The following is a 24145-nucleotide window of genomic DNA, read 5'->3' as shown; positions in this document are numbered from 1 at the left end:
AGAGGGGAAGGGAAGGAGAGAGAGAGAGAGAGAGAGAGAAATATCAATGTATGGTTGCCTCTCGTGTGTCCCCTGCTGGGAACCGGGAATTGGCCTGCAACCCAGGCATGTGCCCTGACGGGGAATTGAGCCGCGATTGGGAATTGAACCGCGATCGTGTGGTTCGCAGGCCCGCGCTCAATCCACTGAGCCACACCAGCCAGGGCAGGAGTGCGTTCTTAAAAATGGTAAGAACCTAAAAAATTAGTTGCACCTTTTTATACAAGTTTTCTGGGTAAGAAATACCAAAAAAAAATGCACAAAAACACGGTGCCTTATGATAGAAAAGACCTGCGGGGTCCCTGTGGCCGTGGCCATGGACGCCGGGGAGGAAGGAGAGGAGCGGGGCGTACAAGTGGACGGGCGTGATTCAGGGACCCACAGATGGCGGCGCGTGCCTCTGCGCTTTGGGCATCCTTCACCGGTTCGGCCGGGTACAGTGTTCCGAGTCCACCTTGTGTTTCTGGACGGCACATAAGCAAATGCACGTTTAGCATTTTAATGAACTCGTTCCCTAGGACACACACCATGGGTGTTGGGACCGAGTTGCTGTTTCCAGAATAAGTGTTACAGCCAAGCTGTGGAGCCGAGGGCCATGGCTCGTTAACCCACATCCTTCAAGGGCCGCATCCTGCCCAGCGGCTCAGTTCAGACAAAGCAGAAGTGCCGGGTGGAGGCCACCGCCCTCTGCACCAGGGCCTTCTCCTTCACCTCCTCTCCTGCTAATAGTTTGAAAGCCCCGATTCCATCCAGGGCGCCCCCTCCTCCCTCCGGAAGGAGATCCGGCCCCAGGCAGTAACCTTATTTCCTCTCAGTCTGTGTTTTGAAACAGAAATCCTTGCTATTGTGAGCAGGTTCCTGGCTGGGTCCTAAAACCTAGGTGGCCTGAGCTTCCTGGGGATGTGGCCTGCCAGGGGGGTTCAGCGTGGGTGCCAAGAAGCTGGTCTGGGAGGCTGATGTAGCACTTGCCACACGGAAGGAGACTTTTTCTGGCTGGTTGCAGCGTGGGCCAGGGTGGAGTGAGTTGAACGGTAATTGGTTTCCCAGCCTGCAAGCTCACCCAGGGCCCCCTGGCCTCCTGAGGTTCCCCCAGCTAGGGGGAAGTCCCCACGGGCGGCCCCCAGAAACACCATCCTGGAGGGGCCCTGAGAGCCTTGGAGCAGTGGGGGTCGGGGTTAAGAGAAGAAATGGTCCAGTGAAATCTGGATTTCAACCACCCAGCAAGGGGCCTCCGGGTCTGAGCCTCAGGCCCTTGCCTGTAAATGGAGGTGATGGTTTGGAGGGAGGGGGGGGGTGCTGAGAGGAGCTAAGGAGGTACATGGGGCACGTGACCTGCCCCAGGAAGTGGGCAGCAAAGGAAGGTAGTTCGAGATTGTCACTGGGCTTGGTAGGGAAGGGAGAAGGGCCTGGCCAGATGCCGCCGCTTGACTGGGGACAAGGCCCAAAGACTGATGTGTGTCGCTTGTTCCTCGGACTGGCCTTCCTCACCTTCGCACTGTTTGGGGCAGGCCGGGCTTTGCTGGGGGGCGGGGGGGGGGGCTGTCCTGTGCAAGGTGGGATGTGAGCAGCGTCCCAGCTTCTACCCGTTGGAAGTAGCACCAGTGCCAGCACCCCTCCGCCTCCCCCCATACCTGGGACAGCCAAAAATGTCTCCAGACACTGCTATGTGTCCCCCGGCAGGTGGGGGGGGTGCAAAATCGCACCCGTGGAGCGCCACTGCCTCATACAAATGAAGGTGCCCGGATTCCGTTGGGCACACAGTGCTTGCTCAGCGCTGTGTGTCAGGTCCCAGGGTGTTTGGTCAGAGACTTGGGCCTTGCAGCCAGACAGACCGGGGTTTGAATCCCAGCTGGCCCATTCCACAGCTGTGTGATGTCAGGCCAGGGGTTTGTCTCTGAGCCCTGGCGTCCCCGTGTCTGTGGGGCTGAGACTGCCCCTCACCCACGGAGCTGCTGTGAGAACTAAAGCTTGCAGCCCCCACGGGGGCTGGACTTTGGCCCTGGGAGGTGCTTGGGGTGGGCTGGCGGCCGCCCCCGCTGCTCTCACTGCCATGTGGGGGAGGACAGGGGAAGGTCAAGGACGGCTGGGATGAGCAAATGTGAGCGGGAAGACTTCTCCCACTTGGCAGGGAGGGTGGGTGGGATGGTGACACCATGTGGGGGAGGACAGGAAGGTCAAGGTCAGCTGGGATCAGTGAATGTGAGCAGGAAGACTTCCATTTGGCAGGGTGGGTGGGAGGGCGACAGAAAGCTGGAGAGAAGGGAGCCCGGGTCGAGAGTGATGCCGGATTGTGAGGCCTGACGTTGCCAGTGGGTGGCCCTTGAGCCTGGCGTGACCTGCGTGTGGGTTTGTGGGGCTCCCGTGTGGCTGAACCAAGTTCGAAGGGACTGCCTGTATTTTGTCCGGAGGTGCTTCTTCACAAAAGCCCAGATTTCTCTCTTCCCCGGAAAGGTCAGAGGGGCTGGTGCCCCCAGCCTGCAGGCCTCGTCTGCTGGGACTGGGGGGCAGACCCCCGGGCCGGTGCTGTCCCAAGGAGGTGCCGAAGGAGCCACACACGCAGCGGACAACTTCCTCATGGCCTCGTTTAAAGCAGGAAAGAAACAGGAGCCCTGAAAATAGTATATTTCAGTTAATCCAGTGTATCTGAACTGTTATTATTTTCTCATGTAGTCAAAAGAGAGTGAAAGAGATACTTAATATTCTTATTTGGGGTAAGTCTTTGACATTGATGTGTCCTTAGCCTTCATGGCGAATCTCAGTCTGGACAAGCCGCTTCACAGGGGCTTGGAAGTGACATGTGGCTATTGCCCCGGGCAGTGCGCATCTGGCCTCTGCTGGTCACTGTCATCTCCCCCCAGCCCACTCTGCACACATTTGTTGCCTCCTCAAACCCAGTGGTCAATGGGTTTGGACGCTGGGCCTGGTCTGGGCAGTCTGGCTGGGTAGGGCCAGATCTAGGTTAGTGTTTGAGGGTCAGGTCAGGAGAGCCTTGAATGCCAAGTCAAGGAGTTTAGGTGTGACCGTTTTGAGCTCAGATGTGTCCCAAGGCCCCAGGCCTGAGCAGGTGGCTTCCCTTAGAGTTAGAGAGGAGCTCTCTGTGGTCACCAGAGGGAGAAGGGACTTGCCCGGAGAGCAGGGGGACGTCAGAGTCAGGCGTCCTAGCAGCCCGAGGCCATTGATGAGTGAAGCCTGGTTTCGGGTGGCCTGGTCCTGGTGGCCAGCACAGGCAGAGGAAGGAGGAACGACTGTGGTCGGGGCCCAAGTCAGAGCCCGGGTGGGGACAAATGACTGATGGAAGGCCAGCAGCCCGAGAAGGAGGCGTGGGACATGGGTGGGAGGCCTGCCAGGCTTTAGAGAGCTGGGCATGGGACTCAGGAGGAGGAGGGGAAGCAGAGAAGCTGAGGTGGGACGGGACGCTCTCGCTCATCAGGGCCGACAACGGCACAGGAGCAGGGCGAGGGCCGGAGGCAGAACCCAGCGCTGCCCCCGGCGGGTCATGTGGTCTGGAGACAGAGGCTTCGCCGTGCCTCAGTTTCTCTAGCTGCCAAGTGGCTCTAGGAACTGTCCCCGCCTCCTCGGGTTGCTGGAGGGTGAAATGACGCACGCGCACCACTGGGTCCAGGACACTGGGAAAGCTCATCTGAGCGTCAGGCGTTAGAATCGTTCACTGAGCGCCTACTGTGTGCCCACTGTGTGCCCGGCACTGTGGGCTCTGAGGGGAGTGAGAGAAATAAATAGCCAATTGAGCCCTGCCCCATTCTTATCTGCCCATCACTGAACTTCTACCAGCCGCAGGGGCCGAGGCCCAGAGAGGTCCAGTGACTTGCTTAGGGTCACACAGCTGTTCTGTGGTAAGGCTGGGACCGGAACCCAGATCTCTGGAGCCAGGGCCTTTTCTACTGTGCCGAATGGAGGGGGAGACGAAGGGGCTTATTGCGAGGGGAGGGTCCAGGGTGACTTCAGCCTTGGTGTCTCTGTGCCCAGACTGTGACGCTTCTTCCTGCCAAGTCTGCGCCAGCCTCGGCTGAGGCCGAGCCCCCGAGGGCCATGGCCACTGCTCAGGCAGAGGAAGTGGTGAAGGCAGGGCTTACAGAGGAAGTGGTGGGGAAGGGGGCGGGTGCCAGGGTGGGGAAGCGGGGTGCTCCTGGGCTCTGGTGGGTGTGGGGCTGCTGGTGCTGCACCCAAGGTGCCCAGCGCTCCTGGGAGCCTCCGCCAGCGGGGGGCAGGGAGGGGCATTCCCAAAACAGCCTCCTCCCCTCCTCGCCCTTCCCGCCCCTTCTCTGTTCCTCCACTGGCCTCACCTTCCCCTCCTTCCGGCTTTTCTTTCTCTTCTCTTTTCTCTCGGCCTTGCCCTTTGCTACATTTTCCCTCCTCCTTCCTCCGTAGCTTACTTCTTTCTCCCCGCCAGGCTCTGCCCGAGCCAGAATTCAGGTCCTAGCACATGAGGGTTAACCACAAGTCAGGTGACTAAAGAGTTAACTCTAACCAGCTTCTGTCCAGCGGAAGGACAGTGGGAAGGACGGATGGAGTCCCAGGGGGACCCTTTCTGCCTGCTTCGCTCCTCCTCACTTTCTGGGTCTCATCTCCCACGACCCCCCTCCCTGGCTGCAGTGACAGTTCCTTGTTAATTTCCGTCCGAGCGTGCCCCAAACTGGGATTTCCTTGTGTGTTTCCTTCTTTATTTTCTTTCCTCTCTGGGAAAGGGAAGGTCCCCACGGGCAGAGAGTTGTCTGTCTCACTTGGGTGAGGGGCTGGTTCTGCTCATGGCTGGTGCTGGCTAGTCTCTACCCAACGGGGTGGACCAGACTGAGTAAATGGCAGGCCCTGCCTCCCCCTCCTCGGCTGTGATTATGACGTGGGCACCAGGGTCCCTTCCGCTGTGTGGCCTTGAAAAAGTCACCTTACCTCTCTGAGCCGCAGTATCTGTGGTTTTAAAAGGGAAATCAAACTAGTGTTCCCCTCAGAGACTTTGTAGCCATTGGGACGTGTGGCCAACCCTGGACTCGGCGCCCAGCTCAGAGCGGGGACAGTGTATGTGACTGTCGTTGTCCTCGTGAAGATGGCTTTTCTGTGAGCTCCTGGCTGGCCCGGCTTCCTGAGAAGCAGGAGCGAGAGGCAGATCCCCAGAGGCCACTCTCGGATGGACACTGGTGTGTCCACTTCCTCCGGGACAGCTGGGAGCTTGCTGCTCTCTGGCTGGCTTAGGGTAACCGTGATTCCGTGAAGATGGAGCCTCCAGCCCAGCCCTTGAGAAGTTCATGCCAGGGCAGGGCAGCCTCCGCTCTGTGCCTGCCCTGGGGACGGTCCCTCTGGGTGGACGGGACGGCATCTCTGGGCCCCTTCCCCCCGCCCCCCTTCCTGGAAAGCCCCAGCCTGGCTCATCCGGCTGCCCGGGCCCGGTTCTCGGCCCTCCGGGGCTGCTGCTGTCAAAGCTGGCTTTGTGGTGCCGAGGCAGCGACCCCGGCGAAGCTGGCAGGCGTCCCTGTAGGTCCTGAGATTCTTTCTGCTTCTGACCCGCCCCTCGGGGGGCTCTGGTGGTGTGCAGGGGAGTGAGCTCTTTCCTGAGCCGCTTTCTCCCTGGGGTGCCCTTACTACCCCACCCTCACATTGAGGTGACAGGAACTCTGTCACTGGGGCTGAAGAGAGGCGACTGGTGTGCCTCCGCTGATGAGGGACCTGGGCCAGTGCCACCCCCGAGGTGTCTGCAGGACCGTCCACTGCGGCCAGCAGGGTGCCCCTCAGCAGGCCTGTGAAGCCCTGCCTTCCACAGGAGCCACCCTCGGAGCCGGGACTTGGTAATGATCTTCATCCTACCAGTCCCAGCTCAGCCGCTGTCATGGCCGTGTGACCTTTGGCAAGGGACGTCACCCCTCTCCAGGGCCTTTGTTTCCTTTTCTGCAAAATGGGGTGACATGGTAGCTCTGACAAGTAGGACACAGGTGTCTTTTTAAAACATTTATTAATTGATTTTAGAGAGAGAGGACATGGCGGGGAGGGAGAGAGACATCAATTTGTCATTTCGCTTATTTGTTCATTGGTTGCTGCTTCTATGTGCCCTGACTGGGGTTCGAACCTGTAACCTTGGTGTCTCAGGATGATGCTTCAAACAACTGAACTACCCAGCCAGTGCTGGGGCACAGGTGCCTTTGTACCTGCGACCATACGAGGCTGGTGCCCAAGGACAAAGAACTGGCCCCAGGCCGCAGCAGAACTGGCTGGCGCTAATACACAGGGTTAGTGTGGGCCCAGGGGGAGGGACCGGCTTAGGTGACCAGTGAGGATGTTAAGGGGCCCGGGCATTTGAGGAGCCACCTGGCAACAGGTCAGTCAAGTCCGGGCTTGTGGATGCAGCACCAGGTGACCTGTGTTGTTATAGCTGACGGTGGGTGACTGGTCGGCTCCTGGGTGGACCCTCCCATTGTGGGGACAGCTGCGGCGGCTGCTGTGGAAGTGTTTGGTGACCCGAAGGGCTTTTCGCAGCACATCGCTAAATGAAGGGGGAAGGGATGAGTCAGCGTGTGTCGCAGGACCCCGTCTCATAAAGCGTGGGGAGACAGCAGTGAGCGAGCGTTTGTAGGGTGCCCGCCACAGCTCAGGTTAACTCAGCGAGCTCTTGCTCACAATCGCCCTAGCTGTGAGCATCCTTTTTTTTAAAAAAATATTTTAATTATTTATTTTTAGAGGGGAAGGGAAGGAGAGAAGGAGAGAAATATCAATATATGGCTGCCTCTTGTGTGTCCCTCTTGTGTGTCCTGGGTTGCACGCCAGGATGTTTATTCCTTGCGTGCAACCCAGGCATGTGCCCTGACTGGGAATCGAACCGCAGTTGTTTGGTTTGTAGGTTTGTGCCCAATCCACTGAGCTATACCAGCCAGGGTGCTGCGAGCTTCTTTATTGTACAATGGAGGCAAGTCAGGGACATTGAGGTCCCGTAGGTCCCCTGGGGTCACACAATTAGTTGGGAAACACAGGGATTGTGGGGTGGCTCTGGGCCCTGGGAGAGAGGTGCTCCAAGATGGTCTGGGGCTATGGGTGGGTTTTCTTCTTTGTAGCATTCTATTTTCAAGATTCTTTTAACGAGTACATGTTGTTTATAGAACAATAAAAAACAGGACAGAGAGTACTGGCGCTGGAAAATACTGCGTAACCTTAACCTTTGAGGTTTGGGGGGGCCTGGAAAGCGGGGCTGTGGAGACTCATGGCGCCCAGGGTTGTGGTGGAGGTGGGGGAGGTCAAGCCCAAGGTGCCTGGATGGTGCAGGGAGCAGAGGAGGCCTGGAGAAGGGTGCTTTTTCTCTCCCCTCAGGTTTGCCCTTGACCCCAGGCTGTCCTCCTGCCGTGATGACTGGGCACCCGTCCTCCGGCTGGGGGGCCCCTGGAGGAGGTGGCAGCACCTCTCCCATGTCCTTTATCAGTGATACGCAGGCTTGGGTTCCACGTCACTTTTGACGAGCTGAACTCTGCAGGCTCCCACACCCCCGGCCAAGTTGGACGGGTTGCCCGGGTTCGCGGCCAAGGCCTGGATGCGATGATCTTCAGGGCCAAATCTGTTTGGGTTTTAGTTTTTATTTGCTGGCCTAGAAGGGTTTTGGAGCTCCGCACTTCCCTGTCCGTGCCAGGGTGGCTGGCTGGCTGGCCTGGGCTTCTCTGCCCCGAGGGGGTGACAGCGTTAAGTGCCCAGCTNCAGTGATACGCAGGCTTGGGTTCCACGTCACTTCTGACGAGCTGAACTCTGCAGGCTCCCACACCCCCGGCCAAGTTGGACGGGTTGCCCGGGTTTGCGGCCAAGGCCTGGATGCGATGATCTTCAGGGCCAAATCTGTTTGGGTTTTAGTTTTTATTTGCTGGCCTAGAAGGGTTTTGGAGCTCCGCACTTCCCTGTCCGTGCCAGGGTGGCTGGCTGGCTGGCCTGGGCTTCTCTGCCCCGAGGGGGTGACAGCGTTAAGTGCCCAGCTTGGAAGCTGAGTCACTCCTGTGCTTTTGTGCTTTGTAATCTTTGTCATCCTCAAGTGTCAGTTGTGAAACTTGGCGGCCTGGTTGTCGCTGAGCTGAAACTTGGCCCTGGTGGTTATTGATCCTGGTGTTTCCTGCCCACGGGGCGGGCTGGTGAACTGTGTGCGTCTTGGTCGTCTTGGTCGGTCAAAGCCTTTGGCTTCTCCAGGATAAAGGGGACCCACTTTTCAGAACCAGAGAATAGGGTGAGACTCAGGAATCTAATGTGCGGAGGAGAAGATGGACTTCTTGTCCCTTTCCTTTCTCCTCTTGTTGCGGGGGGGGGGGGGGGGGGCTTCTTTTCCCAGTNCCCCCCCCCCGCTTCGTTTCCCTCTGTTTGTGAGCAGGTACAAATCCCACTTCATCCACCCCTCTGCCCATCCACCCGCTCACTCACCTCTCTCTTCACTCATGTCTATCTACCTATCTAGCCATTCATTCACTCACCTATTCACCCATCTGCCTATTGGTCTACCATCCTCTCACACATCCATCCTTCCATATATTCTCCCCCCACTCCCCGTCCCCCCTCTCATCCATCCGTCCACTCACCCATCTGCCTGTCTGCCACCCATTCTCCCCTCTTCCCCTTTCCCCGCCCTCCCATGCTTCCGTCCATCCACTGGCTGTTCTGTGCCCGGTTCTGTGGGGAGGCCTGCAGTGAATGAGACCAGGGCTTAGTCTTTCCAAGCTCACAGCCAGGTCAGAGAGAAGATAGGAACACAGGTGACCGAGGCACCAGATGGTCTGCGATAAGAAGGTGTGGAGAAATTCTGCTGGGGGCTGTGGGAAGGAGCCCTGGGGACATGTCAGAGGGTGGGCTCTGGTTGAGTTAGACCGTGTGGGAGGGTCACACACAGGCGTGGGGGTGGCAGTGCGGGTGGAGGAGACAGTGTAGAGAAAGGCGTGGGAGTGGGAAGCAGGAGGGCTCTGGAGATGGAGGTGGGCAGGGGGCGGATAGTGGAATCCCGAAAAAGCAGATGTGCACGGACCCCCAGGGTCGCGGGGGCCAGGCCAGGGAGTTTGGGCTTTATCGTGTAGGCAGCTGGGAGCCATGGAAGGTTCATCCTCGGAGTGTTGAAGGTGATGGAGGCGGATGTGGGCTGGGGGGTTGGCACACCCAGCCTCTAGGGGGCAGGAGACCCAGGGGATGTTTATTCTCATGGGCGACTGAGGGGAAAGAGCACTGGGCCGAGAGCTGGACCAGAGTTTGAGTCCTGGAAACTGCTTGCTAGCTGCAGGACCCAGCACAAGCCTACCTGGTGGCTTGTCTACCCGGACCTCAGTTTCCCCTCAGTGGGAGGAGGCGGCAGGCGGCCCCTCTACCTCGTGGACTTCAGCTGGGGAAGGGCGGGGTGCTCCTTCTCCTGCCCCAAGAGACCNTCATGGGCGACTGAGGGGAAAGAGCACTGGGCCAAGAGCTGAACCAGAGTTTGAGTCCTGGAAACTGCTTGCTAGCTGCAGGACCCAGCACAAGCCTACCTGGTGGCTTGTCTACCCGGACCTCAGTTTCCCCTCAGTGGGAGGAGGCGGCAGGCGGCCCCTCTACCTCGTGGACTTCAGCTGGGGAAGGGCGGGGTGCTCCTTCTCCTGCCCCAAGAGACCACAGCGAGCCTTGGCAGGCCTGCCCCGTCCTCAGGCCCACAAGGACTCCAGCGTCTGGAAGGCCATGCTGTGGTGCACACGCAGCTCCCCTCTGGGACTCACTCACGCCTGCCAACCCGGGCGTTTTGGGCCCTGGACCCAGGACACACGGCTGCCCATCCCAGCTCTTGGCTGTCCTCGGAGCACCCTGCCTGACTTCCCTGCATGAGGCCAGTTCTTCTGTGACCCCAGTTTCCTCTGGGGCCAGATTTCCTCCCTCCTTGATAGAGGCCAAGCCTTTCCCGCAGTTGGTAACAGCCGTCACCGGCCAGGACGCCACTGCTGTATATTTTGGGACACGGACCAAGCCCCTCCTGGGTTCCAGTGGCCTGAGCCGCATCTCACACATGGCTGGCCCAGCTGTCCAGCCTCCAGAGGACGGGGAAAATAGAAACCTTTAGCCTTGACTGCTCCATTCTTTGGCTCTGACCCACACGCCCAGGCTGCTCATCTGACAGGTCAGCTGGGAGCCGTCCCTCACGCCTGGTTGCTAGGAGACTTCACTAGCAAGCGATCCCGCCTGCGCCTCTTCTTCCCCCACTCTGCACCCAGGGCTTTGCTTCTTCCCAGAAAAGGAAATACCCGTTTCTGAGGCTGGGGCTGGGCCGTGGGAGTGGGTTTTAGATGCTCCCTTCCGTCGGTGAGGGTGCAGGGTGTGCTAGGTACTGCCTCGCGTGCAAAGCTGCCTGCTGGGACTTTCTGCAGGGATGGCAATGTTCCGTATCTGCTCTCCGAGTGGCAGCCGCCAACCACACGCGGTTGGTTATTAAGCACTCGCAGTGTGGCGAATGCAACTGGGGGAGTAACATTTTAATTTCGTATCATTTACATGCCTGTAATGTGGCCTGTAGCTGCCCTAATGTGGCCATAATGGAGCCGCCATATTGGGCAGCACAGCCCGTGTGGGTTCCCCAGGGGACAGACGAGGGCAAGGTGCGGTGGCACTGCCCCAGTCTGTGTTCCCTGGGGCCCCTGTGGATAGTTGTCAGGTGTCACTGGGTGAAACGAATTTCTGAAAACTGCTTGCATTCCTTTTGCTGTGTTTTCAGCTCGTCCCTGTCCACAGTGGCCGACAGTTTTCCCAAAGTTATAGCTGAGCTATAATTTCCTTAGTCTGCTTTGTTGACTTATTCTCCGTTGGCTTAATTATTTTTTCTCATTACTGTATCTTCCTGTTTATTACTTTAAAGGGTTGTTTGATATGCCACCAACTTAATTCCACCACTTACAGTTGAATAGCAAGGTTATTTCCACTTTTTGCCCGTGTAATGGACTAATGTGAGCATGACCTTAGTACGTGTTTTTGTGGTCCTTTCTGAATTTATTTCCTGGCCTTAAATCATCAGGAGCTACTTTCCATTTTGGTGGACAATGGTACAAGTCAGGAAGGGAGCTGATGGGCTCATGTAACAGGAAAGTCTGAGGGCAGTGCAGCTTCAGGTACAGCTGGCTCCAGGTGTTCACAGACCCTCTGCACCTGACCTCTTCCAGTGTCAGCCCTGCTTCCTTGTCTCCGTCCTCAGGCAGTCTGTCTAAAGGAATGGCAAGACAGGCTGCAAGACCCTCCAGACTTTCTTCTGCCAATGCAGCTACCTTATCAAGGAAGAAAAAACAGAATTCTTAACAAACCAAAACACTGATAGGAATAACCCTGTTGGCCTGCCTTGGGTCACATGGCATGTCTGGACTGCTGGCTGTGACCGAGAGGGTCTAGACTGAGTGGCTGGGCCGCGCACCTGGGCCAGGTGAGCTCAGCCCCGCAGGAATCCCTTGCACTCAGAGTGAGGTTGAGGCGGTTCCCAGAGGAAACTGGAGCTGTGAGTGGCCAAGGAGGTGGGTGCCGTCCAGGCCCCCTGCTGTCCTCTTTAAGCCTAATCTCCAAGCCGCTTCCCAGGCTCCCAGGCCTGAGCCGTCCCCGAGAATCCGTCCCTGGGGGGGTCTTTGCTCTTGCCTTCTTATTTGCTCTACTCAGGTTGGAGCCCCTCTCCCGTTCTGTGGATGAGGCGGCTGTCACAGATTGGACTCTGGCCCCTGCAGTCCCCTTCGTGGGCTTTGTTTCCTCATCTGCAGAGTGGGTGTTGGGCAGCTGGGGTTTAGGAGTGTGGCCAGTGTTCTTTCAGGTTCATAAGTTCTGTGATATCAGCTCTTTCCCTGGAGGAGGGGGTGGAGGAGGAGGAGGAGGAAGAGGAGGCAGGGGACACAGTGATCAGCTACCAGCCAGGAGGGAAGGGGAGGGCCTGGGGGTTGTCCCCTGCTGGCTGTCACTGTGGACTTTCAGGAAGCCTCTAGCCCCTGCCGGGCTGGGCCCCTTGGGTGGGACAGAGCTGCCTGAAGGCAGGGCTGTCCCCACCTCCTCCTGGCTGGGCCCAGAGCCTCACAAGGGGGAGGATTGTTCCCACAGAGGTGCCTGGGCTGGGAAACACAAGTGGCCACTGTGTCTGCTCTCAGGGGTGTGGACTGAGGCGGTCGTCACTGCTGGCCAGCGGGTGCAGAGCTGGGTGGGCGCTCCCCCACCCTTCCCTGGGCCCCCAGCCAGTGGGAGAGACGGACGTCAGAGGGCACAGACAGCTGCTTGTTCTTGATGTGATTCCTTGCTTGTCGCCTCCCACGGGTGCCCTGTCCGCTTGGACCACCCTTAGCTTTCCAAGAGCCACCCGCTCTCCAAGGTGACCACAGAGATCTTGGGTATCACGCCCCCAACCCTCCTACTGTGCAGAGAGGGAAACTGAGGCCCAGAGAGGACCTTTGCAGAGTTACAGGTACCTCTGGCAAAGCGGTCATGAACATGGAGGCCCGAATTCAACTCCCAGCTCTGTGTTTACCTGCTGTGTGACTTGGGACAAGTGATTTGACCTCTCTGAGCATCGGTTTTCTTATTATGTAACACGAGGCTCCTAAAAGCATCTCCTTGGTGTAACCATTAATGGAGGGGATCAAGCAGTGTCCTCTGTTGTCTTCTCTAGGCTCTGCTGCTTCAATTCTGGGCTCAGCTGCATTTCCAGGCGGCCCCGGGCGCAGGGATGGGCCGGCAGCTCCAGGCCGGCCTTGGGCTGTGCGGGAGGCCAGCTGGACAGCAGGGCCCGGGACACTCTCAACGGAGGTCTCAGCAGTTTTTCTGCATTTTGTTGGCTGACTTGCTCCCATCCCCATCCTTCAGCCTGTCACTGTGTTCCGACTGGCCAGCATGAGTCACCCGCCCACGGCAGGGACAGGTGGACTTCTAGCCACTGCCTTCTGGGGTCTGGGAAGGAGGGCGGGTTAGCTCTGCCGGAGGGGAGGGCCCGAATGGCAGCCACAAAGGCCCTCTAGGCAGGAACCGTCTTGTTCACTAGGAAACTGCCTCACACCAACCTGGGCTCCCTGGGCTCGCTCAGTGAAGGGAGAGGGGAAAAGCTGACTCGTGGCAGCTTAGTGGAGGCCTCAGGTCAGTCCTGGGGGGGTCCCGATGCCTCTCGGAGCCTGACGACCAACACCCGCCTCGCTGGCCTGTGGGCAGACGGAGTTCAGGCGGTTGCAGTCTCCCAGCTGCCAAGTGCGCCGTCCGCTGTGATTGTCATTTATCTTCAGCAAAGGGAGCCGGAGCCAGGACCTGGGCACTGGCCAAGCAGGGCCTATGGGGAAGCGATTCAGAGCTCAGGCGGGCCTGTGTTTGGATCCAGCCCTCACCGCCACTCCCACACTTGCTGTGTGTCCTGAGGCAAACCACTGTGTGTCTCTGAATTACAATGTTGCTAACATTTATCTCTGAGCACCGGATGGAAGGTGAAGTGAGAAATTGCACGTACAGCCAGCCCGGGCACACGGGAGTGAATGCTTACGCTGCCTTAGCTGTTTTTAATCCTCTGTTGTTGCGACGTCCTCTGGGGCCTGCAGGTGATGGGCGGCTGTCTCTGCCAGGCTTTTCAAGACTTCGGTTTTGGTCAAGTCACCGTGTGCCACCATTGCTGCTCACCCCTCCCGGTGGGCGCTGGCCTCTGGAACCCGAGCCAGGTGCTGGGCCACGGTGCCCCTCAGTGTGGCGGCAGCAGCCCTGCCGGAGGCCTGGCCCTGTGGTCAGCTCGGGCTTACAGGGTGGCGGGTCTTATAAGGCGGGTTTTGTGCAGTCCTAAAAAACGGACCCTGCCTGCACCCCCCGCCCCCACCTCCAGGACAAGACAGACCTTCCTTGTTAGGAAACCCAGAAAAAGGTGCCAGGCAGCTCCTCTGCCAGCCCTCAGCAGTGAGAGGTGAATGGTGGCGGGGGGCAGGGGGGCTTTACCCAGCTCTGCCCGGCCTGCTCTCCGGCAGGGAGGGGGGTGGTTGGGGGAGCCCTCCGTGCCTGTCTCGGGTTTGCAGTGGGGCTGTGTGCAGTGAGGAAGGACATGTTTGGGGCCCTCAAGTGGGGCAGGTGCATAAGCAGTTAAGGGTGTGTGTGTGTGTGCACACATGTGAGAGAGAGAGACAGAGAGACAGAGAACCTGACTGCCTAACTGATGGGGTTTTCAGGGGCTCTGAGGAATCTTCCAGAATTGAATTAGGGGAGAGCATACCACCCGGGGTGAATTCTAGGATGAGGACTGAGCTCGAGGAATGGCCCCATGTGAACACCCCAGTCCTGAACTGGGCTCCTGGGCCTGACGGGGAAGGTTTCGTAGACTCTTGGTGACGGAGGAAGAAGGCGGCCGGGAGAGCGTGGACCAGGAGCAGGACGGCCAGGGTTCCAGACCCAGCGGTGTCACCAGCATCCCTGGGGGCTCTGCTGCAGTCTCCTCGTCTGGACAGGAGCTAATAACAGCGTCTGCGCGGCAGGGTTGTTGAGATGAACGAATTAGCCCAGGTTGAAGTGTAAACCGAGGTCCCATGTAGAGTGGGCCCGTGAACAAGTGTGGACTTTGCAACTCAATTAACCGGAACATTTACCTAAACTGAGAAAAAATTTACAAGCGAATGTAACAATTGCCTGTTGGCATGACTCCCTTGTCGAAGGCTCCCTGGCGAGACTTAATGCCCAGTTCCCACCCTGTGCCCTGTCTCTCCCCACTGGCTCTGGGGGGTGGGTCTCTCCAGCTGGACCTTGAACCCCTCGCAGCCAGGGGCAGGGCTTCTTGTAAGTCTCTGTTGGCATCTGGTCTCGGAGGCTTCTGGGTTCTGGGGCCGACAGGGAGCTCTTGCACAGCAGTGCAAAGTGCACAGAGTCTTGGGACTTGCAGGGCCCAGATTCACATTAGGACACCGCTACCCTAGTTCCAGTCATGTCCCCTCTCTAAGCCTGGACCTGCCTGTCTGCAGGACGGGGACACCGAGGCACTGATTACCGTGACGATCACGTCAGGTGACGTGGGTGCCCATCGTCATCCTTGGGGAGCTGGGTAGGGGCGTTTCCAGTGGATGGCGTCACGTCCTGTAAGGCCAGAGTGGCCTGTGCTGCCGTCACCGGGGAGACCCGGGTCAGGGGCCTCCCGCCTCTCCTCCGTTCCTGTGTTCCTCGCAAGAGATGAATTCACACAAGAGCCAACACATAGATAACAGGTTTATTTGTGAAAAACACATGAGCACAAAGCTGCAAGCCGGTGCCCGGCTAGTCTGAACACCCCACGTGTGGAGGAAATAAAGCTATCAGTAAGTCTGTTTGTAAGTTTATTTTATGCACCTGAGCCGAGGCTGCACGTTGGACACTCAGCTGATCTGAGTGTGCTGACTATCGGGGTTCAGGGGTCATGTACTTTCGTCAGTTTTAGGTTCTTCCTTCCTCTCCCCCGTCTAAACGTCGGGAATAATGTACAGCTACGAAGGCTTGCTTTCTGGGCTAGGGAAGGCTCTCTGTCTCAGCGAGGTGGCCCCAGGGGCCCCCTTTCCCAGCACAGAGTCTCAGGGACTCCCCTGCTCCTGCGCTCACCCTGCCTGTGGGGATCTGGACACCCGGCGATCTTATCAGGCCCGGCTTAGGGCTGCCGAGTCAGCAGGCGAGGCGCCTGCCCTCCTCCTCCTCCCTGTCTTGGTTTACTGCATGTCCCTCCCAACACTTGCTGTCCCCAGGGAGGTACCTGGATGGAGCCCGATGCGGCTGCTCGTGGCTTCCCGGCAGATCGCCCATCAAAGACGCCGGACGAGTGTCCGACTTTTCGGGCCCCTGCTGCAGAAGGAGCGCTCTCTCTAAGTAACCACCGGAGCCCCGAGCAGCGCGTGGGGCGAATGCAGCAGCCCCTGAGGCTCACGGGACCACTGGAGGGGATCGTGGTTTCTGCTCCCTTTTCTCGGACTCCAGCTCAGCGTGGGTGGAGTTGCTTGTGTCGTTTACCCGGTGATTTCTCTCTCGCCCTCGGTTTTCAAGTCCTTGTGACATACGTGTAACGTACAGGTGGCCATCGGAGCTGTTCCTGCGGTGGCCTTAGGTGCCTTCACAGTGTTGCCCAGCCTTTCGCACCGTCCGCCTCCAGACCTTTGTCATCATCCCAGACGGAAACTCTGCCCTTATTAAACACTGACTCTCCGTCTCCCTCAGCAGCCAGCCCCTGGTGACCTCTGTTCCACTTTGGGGCTCTGAATTTGATGACTCCGGGTACCTGTCATGAGTGGCATCACGCTGCATTGGTGCTTCTGTGCCCGGCGTGTTTCCCTCAGCATCGTGTCTTCCACATTCATCACAGGGTAGCCCGGGTCAGAATCTCCTCCTTAAGGCTGAATAATACTCCACAGACTGTCGGGCCCACGCTTCGTTTATCCGTTCGCCTGCTGATGGACCACCTGGGTTGCTTCCACCTCTGGGCTCCTATGCACGGTGCTGCTGGGTGGCTGTCGTCCCCACCCTGGCTTTCCGCTTTTCGCTTATTTATATACCCAGGGCTGGCACCGCTGGGCCACCGGCTAGTTTTGTGTTCCACCTTCTGAGAGACTGCCAGACTGTTGCCCGCGGTGGCTGCGGCGGCCACCCCCCCACCCCCCCGCCCCTGCGCCTGATACTCCCAGCAGCCATGCTCGAAGATTCCAGTTGGTCCACATCATCACCGACACTGCTTTGTCATTTTTTAAAAAGATAGCCATCCCTGTAGGTGTGACATTCTTTCTCTTCCATCAAGTGAGAAGCAGTTGTTAACACCCATGTGAAATGTCACTGGTGGGCACTTACTAAAACCCTTTTTTGTTTCGTGTTTAATGTGTATCATTTTATGAAGTGATACAAAGACACACATGCAACCTTCCTATTAACATGTTGACGCAGTGAAAGGCCCTTTGCCTCTTCCCGGCCTGCGGTCAGGCCGTATCTTTCCAGAGTTTTCCATGCATTCACATACATGCAGGTGAGCATTCGGGAAAGCGTCTTTTTTTTTTCATTTTTGTGTAAGAGTGCCATGTTTATTGTTCAGTGACTTGGACTTTTTACTGAACCACTCAACAGTCTTTTTCTGTTGGTGTTCGCAGAGCTGCTCGGGTATTTTTATTTATCTCACATGTGTCCGACTTTTAAAATGCACTTGGTGTCATCGAGCCTAGAACGCTGTTTTCTCACGCGTGCTGGGAGCGCAGGCCATTGTCAAGGACGGCGTATCCCCCGCATTGGCCCTCAGCCCCCCAGCTGGACGCCCGGCCTCTCTGAGCTGGCTCCCGGGGGTCTGTTTCCGGCCGAGCACGCCTTGTTGACCTCTCCTGCCTCTGTTTTGCAGGCCAAGCACAAGGAGACGGGTGACTTGGCTGCCGCCAAAGTGATCGAGACCAAGAGCGAGGAGGAGCTGGAGGACTACATGGTGGAGATCGAGATCCTGGCCACCTGCCAGCATCCCTACATCGTGAAGCTCCTGGGGGCCTATTACTATGACGGGAAGCTGTGGGTAAGGGCTGCCTGGCCCCTCTGGCCTGGCTGAGGGCCCCAGCTTTTTCTCAGTGTCTTCCTGGAGGGCAAGGGCTGAGGCAAGGAGAAAGTGAAGTAGGGGGGCTTCCGGGTCCCCTGTACCCCCTTTCTGCACAGCGCCCCCAGGGTTCAGGGTGGGGGCAGTGATCCAGGGCAGGGAGGAACTATANGCAACCTTCCTGTTCACATGTTAATGCAGTGAAAGGCCCTTTGCCTCTTCCCGGCCTGCGGTCAGGCCGTATCTTTCCATGCATTCACATGCAGGTGAGCATTCGTGAAAGCGTCTTTTTTGTGTAAGAGTGCCATGTTTATTGTTCAGTGACTTGGACTTTTTACTGAACCACTCAACAGTCTTTTTCTGTTGGTGTTTGCAGAGCTGCTCGGGTATTTTTATTTATCTCACATGTGTCCGACTTTTAAAATGCACTGGGTATCATCGAGCCTAGAATGCTGTTTCCTCACGCATGCTGGGAGCGCGGGCCATTGTCAAGGACGGTGTGTCCCCCGCGCTGGCCCTCAGTCTCCCAGCTGGACGCCCGGCCTCTCTGAGCTGGCTCCCGGGGGTCTGTTTCCGGCCGAGCACGCCTCGTTGACCTCCTGCCTCTGTTTTGCAGGCCAAGCACAAGGAGACGGGTGACTTGGCTGCCGCCAAAGTGATCGAGACCAAGAGCGAGGAGGAGCTGGAGGACTACATGGTGGAGATCGAGATCCTGGCCACCTGCCAGCATCCCTACATCGTGAAGCTCCTGGGGGCCTATTACTATGACGGGAAGCTGTGGGTAAGGGCTGCCTGGCCCCTCTGGCCTGGCTGAGGGCCCCAGCTTTTTCTCAGTGTCTTCCTAGAGGGCAAGGGCTGAGGCAAGGAGAAAGTGAAGTAGGGGGGCTTCCGGGTCCCCTGTACCCCCTTTCTGCACAGCGCCCCCAGGGTTCAGGGTGGGGGCAGTGATCCAGGGCAGGGAGGAACTATAGAGTGCTCTTGCCTAGTCTCGAATCCCGCCTCCGCTGCTTACAAGGGGCATGACTCTAGGCGAGTTCTTCCCCGCTCCGTGTCTCAGTTTCTCCATCTGTAAGTGGGGATGTTATCAGTACCTAGCTCACAGAGTCATTAAAGGGATTAAGTGAGTTAATCCCTGCTAGGCACCAGGCACAGGTAAGAGCTTGGTGAGTGTCGGCTGCTCTTGGGACTTGGAGCAGTAAAATTGTCACTACCAGTGTGGTGGCTACCACATGGGGATTTCTTTCAGTGGCAGCACCAGGGGAGGGGACCCTTTTATGACCCGCCCCCCCCCCTGCTGCTCTCTGGAGGGCCCTGGGTTTTCTGGGCCTGCCCTGCCCCGCTCAGGGTCTCCCCTGTTGACCTTGCCCTACTATCCATGCCTCTCGGAGTCCCTAGAAGGTTCGTGTCTTTGCAGACGTTTCTCAGCCAGTATTTTATATGTAAAACAACACGTTTGTGTCTCCGAAACTCAGTAGGGCTGTAACAAAATGATGTGCTGGGGAAGTCTCTAGTGCTTTCTGGATACAGGTGGGAGGCTTGTTGGGTCACTCGTGGACCTTTCGCGGAGGTTGCGCAGGCTCATGGGGGCCGGCGTCGCCGACGGTGTGGGACTGGAGGTGTCCAGGCTCACAGGTCTGCACACGGCACGGTTACTGCTGACTGCCAGGGACGGTTTGGGGGTCAGGAGGGGCTGTTTTAACACACATTTCACCTCCTAGTTTATCGTGTATACAAAGAGTATTAGTGTGTTTCCATTTCATTTGAGGAAGTCAGTGTGGAGTTTGGGGTTGACCTCTCTGAAGCTTTATAATTTTTTTACTCAAAATAATGGGAAGTTGCCCTACTTGGCTTTTTCCTTTGCACAGAATGCCTGATTTTGAGGACTAGAACTACTGATGTTTTAACAGGGAGATCTGAGAAAAGGGTCCTGCTGTCTCCAAAACCCAAGGAGAGTTCAGGGACGTGGTTGAGGTTTACGCCTCTTGTGTGACAGGGGTGAAGGAAGCCAGTCTGAGGTTGGGCAGGAGCCTGGCCCAACCTCAGAGCTCTGTCCACTACAGCTGACGGCCCCCCGCCCTCTAATAGGGGCCAGGTCCCCTTGGTTCTCTGAGCTGCTCCTTGGGGCTCTCCTATATGTCACTGGGGGAATAAAAGCACCACCAGCTGGTGTCACCTGCAGGTTTCAAAGCTCCTTGTCCATGGTCTCCAGCCCCATCAGGAGGTGATCCGGGCAGGGAGACTGGTTATCCTTTTCCAGAGAAGGGACAGAGATCCTGAGAGGCAGGCCTCTTGCTCGTGGTCACACAGCTGAGGCCCAGGAAGCTGCTGCCCATGTGTTTCTTCTGTCTTGATTTATGCTTTTTGAAATGACTGTTTTTTTCTTCTTTTAAGAAATGCAGCAATTACAATTGACCCCTGAACAGCACAGGTTTGAACGGGGCGGGGCCCTTGCTGTGTGGATTTCTCCTGGTAAATACCTATACTGTTTTCACCTGAGGCTGGGGCCCGAGGACGCAGAGGGCCTACTGTGTGCACCGCTCTGTGCCTTGTTATGTAGGGGACTGGAGCACCCTCCTGGAACCAGTCTGCTGCGAGGGGCAACTGGGTTAGCTCGTGCTGGGGGGTCAGAAGTTACACACAGATCTGCAGCTGCGTGCGTGGTGTTGCCACTCCTAACCTGTGTTGCTCAGGCGTCACCAGCGAGTGTGTGGCCGTCACAGAGAGTGAGAGTATGTAGACAAGCAAAAGAAGAAAAAAAGATTAATACCATCCAAATTTTTATTACCGGAGATAACCACTGATAATGCTCAGAGTGTCTTTTTCTAGGTTTTTTTATATACGCACACTCCCATATCCACAGGTTTGTTGTGCTTTATTTATTTATTTATTTAATTTATTTTTAGAGAGAGGGGAAGGGAAGGAGAAAGAGTGGGAGAGAAACATCAATGTGTGGTTGCCTCTCATGTGTCCCCCTTTTTGGGAACTGGCCTGCAACCCAGGCATGTGTCCTGACTGGTAATGGAACTGGCGACCCTTTGCTTCACAGGCCTGTGCTCAACCCACTGAGCTACACCAGCCAGGGCTGTTGTGCTTTTTTTAAAAAATGAATTTGTACCATATGTGCTTACTTTCTTTCTTTTTTCTTTTTCTTTTTACTTTTTACTCTACTCTTTTTTAAGGACAGTATATTAAGAAGGAATTTTCGTGTCCGTAAGGAAATACCTGCATCCTGATTTTCTGTGTTTATTTCTGTAGAATTCCACCTCCTGACTGCGCTGGTCCCTACTGATGTACATTTAGGCACCTCCCTGGTATGTTTTCAGTGATAAACGACTCTGGTGGACAGCTCTGAGTTTTTGTATTGTTGCTTGAGACCCTCTTTCGGGATTTTTTTTTTTCTTCAGATTTCTGAGCGTCTCTCATGCAGCCGGCCCCACAGAGCCACGCTCGATAGGGTGCAAAAGAGTTTCCCCACCTTCCCAGTACCCGTCCTCCCCTTGATCTGTCCGTCTGCCCTGCTGCCCCTCCCCGCAGCCTTTCCGGGGCTGCTGATTATGTGCCCATTAAGCAAAACATCTTTCATGTGTCTGTGCCCATGATCGATTGTGGCGGGATACCAAGGTCATTACTGTCTCAGATCCAAAGACGATATACAACAGCAGCCAACGTGCATCGAGGACGTGCGGTGTGCTAGGCCTTCTGGCTGCGAATTTTACTTGCATTGCCCGTTTCTTCTTCACTCTGTGAGGTGGTTATCTCCAATTTGCAGATGAACTTGAGAAACAAAGAGGCCGAGTCCCTCGCCTGCCCCGTTTCTCCCCAAGGCCCCGCTGCTAGCAAGGAGCGGAGCTGGGAAACCAGATAGAGAAAAAGGACATTTTGTAACTAGACCGTGACTGCTGAGGTTGTTTAAAGAGACACAGCAGCATTTCCTGGCCCCCGAGTTGTCACTTTAGGCCGGTATGTTCTCACCCAGGGCTGCTGCGGCTGTCTCGGACCCGTTTTCTTACCCTCCTGTCTTATAGCTGCCCGACGGCCTCCATTGGCTACTTTGTTGGCCTCGAAAGGGGCTGCCTCCTCGTTTTGGAGACTTGTGTGAAGTCTGGGAAGTGGTATTGGAACTGGGTGGATCAAGAGGAACGGAGGGTTTCAGGTAGCAGGGACAGCTGGGCCCCGGTGTGGAGGCAGGGAAGGCGCACGTGTCGGGGTGAGGGGCGGACGGGGAAGGACGAGGGTAGTAACATAGTGTCGTTGGCGGCCGTGGTGTGCAGGGCCTTGAATGCCAAGGTGAAGGGTTGCCCGTGGATTTTCTAGGTCTGTTCCCAACATGCAGCCCTCAGACCAGCAGCAGCACCTGGGGCCTTGTCAGAAATGTGAAATCTCCGCCCCCCACCCCCGTGCAGACCTGCTGAGTGAGAACTCTGGGTGGGGGGCAGCAATCTGTGTTTTAGGGAACCTTTTACGGGCTTCTGAGGCTTGATTAAGTTTGAGAACTGTTGTTTTAGGTAATAGCGACCCTGTGGCATTTTTCCCAGGGGAGAGACATCTATTCCTCGTTTTAGAAAGAAAATGATCGATTTTCGGTGCTAGCCACATTTCAGGTGCTCAGGAGCCACAGATGGTTAGTGGCCCGCCGTGTGGGAGGGGGTGTGATCTGTAGCTCTGGACGCACCCGAGCCCCGAGGGGGGTGAATACAAGAAACTGAGGGCTGACCTCCTTCATTNCTTCTGAGGCTTGATTAAGTTTGAGAACTGCTGTTTTAGGTAATAGCGACCCTGTGGCATTTTTCCCAGGGGAGAGACATCTAGTCCTCGTTTTAGAAAGAAAATGATCGATTTTCGGTGCTAGCCACATTTCAGGTGCTCAGGAGCCACAGATGGTTAGTGGCCCGCCGTGTGGGAGGGGGTGTGATCTGTAGCTCTGGACGCACCCAAGCCCCGAGGGGGGTGAATACAAGAAACTGAGGGCTGACCTCCTTCATTTGCCCTGGTTTCCAACTGCCCCCAGCATCCCCCACAGCCCCGAGCATCCCTCTCCCTGCCCCCAAGCCCCAGCCCTGAGCCAGATTTCTGCCTCTGGGAAAGTTTTTTTTTTTTTTTAAGATTATTTATTTATTTACCCTTAGAGGGGAAGGGGAGAGGGAGAGAAACATCAATGTATGGTTGCCTTTTGTGCATCCCCTGCTGGGAGTTGGCCTGCTGGGAACCGGCCTGCAACCCAGGCATGGGCCCTGACTGGGAATCGAACCGCGATCCTCTGGTTCGCAGGCCTGTGCTCAATCCGCTGAGCTACAGCGGCCAGGGCTGGGAAAGTTTTTGAAGACTGGGTCTCTTTTCCTACATTTGTCATGGGAATGAGAGAGTGTGGCGTTTCTGGTAAACATGTAATAGTCCTTCCTCTGGGGAGAACAACCCTGGTTGCTAGCCTGTTGCCAGTTTGGGCGATGTCAGTTTCAGGCTGCCGGGGCAACGTCACTACGGCAGAGTTGGGGAGGACGTGCCCCCTCTGTGATGACGTATTTCTGCCACACTGATGCAGTAGCTGTGAATCACTTCAGGAGTACAGACGACAGGAGAAGGTGGTAAAACAATTAGGAAAGCGATGCGTTTTTGAGTCTGTATCATCTTTGTTTTTCGTGTGATTTTTAAAACTAAAAGGTTCCACAATGTAATTTTCAATAATGGTCGTGTTTAACAAACCGGCTTACAAAAATTCCTGAAAATTGAACAGTCGGTTCTGATGAGCCAGTGACCGGTGGCTCCAGAATCCACCCAGAGCCGGGCCAGCACAGTGGTGACCGACCACAGGGCGGCTGTTGCCGGGTGTCACACAGCCCACCACTCATTTGCGAGATGAGACAGCTGGGTTCCAGAGAGGGTCTGGGACTCACCCAAGGTCACACAGCAAGTCAGTCCCAAGGCCACCCACGCAGAGGTCCTCAGTGGTCGTGGGAGAGAGACCCTACTCACACCCCACTTCCCTAAGCAGAGGCTTCCCGCAGGTCATGTCGTCCACAGAATGTGTTTGTCAAGGAAAGACTGTCTGAACCTACCAGAAATCTATTTTGTTTATTTATTCTTAAAGTGTATTTTATTATGCTATTACAGGTGTCCCATTTTTCCCCTCCCCTTTAACCCCTTCTGCACCCCCCCCCTCCGGTATTCCCAACCACCTTTAAGTTCATGTCCATGGGTCGTGCATATAAGTTCTTTGGCTTCACATTTCCTATACTATTCTTAACTTCCCCCTATTTTGTACCTAGCAATTATGCTTCTTATTCCCTGTACCCTTTCCCCATCCCCCCACACTGATGATGACTCTCCGTGTGATGTCCATTTCTGTGATTCTGTTCCTGTTCTAGTTGTTTGCTTAGTTTTTTTTTTTTTTAATATTTTATTTACTTATCTTTAGAGGGGAAGGGAAGGAGAGAGGAAGCAACCATACATTGATGTTTCCTTCCTCTCTCCTNCCCGTGCGAAGGGACGTCCCCGTTCGTGCGGGAAACCGAGTGCCCCTCCTCATGGCCCAAGAGCGCGACACCCGCAGCCGACTCGTGTGTAGCCCTGCCATCAAATGTGCATTGTGAGTTTTGACATAGTCATTCTGACCCTAAGGATCTCTCTCTCGTTAACACCCAGTATAGAAAC

At 56.4% G+C, this 24145-nt stretch overlaps 1 protein-coding gene across 1 annotated transcript in view; it reads left to right on the top strand.

Moving 5' to 3' along the window:
- STK10 (serine/threonine kinase 10) overlaps positions 1–24145 on the top strand; it is a 93151-nt gene that overhangs the window by 4467 nt on the left and 64539 nt on the right. Inside the window, exon 2 of the mRNA XM_037057769.1 lies at positions 17315–17479. Coding sequence (XP_036913664.1) covers positions 17315–17479 — 165 coding nt within the window. The remainder of the gene's footprint in view (positions 1–17314; positions 17480–24145) is intronic.

This window comes from Sturnira hondurensis, unplaced genomic scaffold (genome assembly GCF_014824575.4).
Source record: "Sturnira hondurensis isolate 20B ecotype Veracruz unplaced genomic scaffold, ASM1482457v3 Scaffold0009733, whole genome shotgun sequence".
NCBI classification, from domain to species: Eukaryota; Metazoa; Chordata; class Mammalia; order Chiroptera; family Phyllostomidae; genus Sturnira; species Sturnira hondurensis.
Note: the sequence above shows the minus strand (reverse complement) of the source record. Positions and strands in the feature narration are given on the sequence as shown.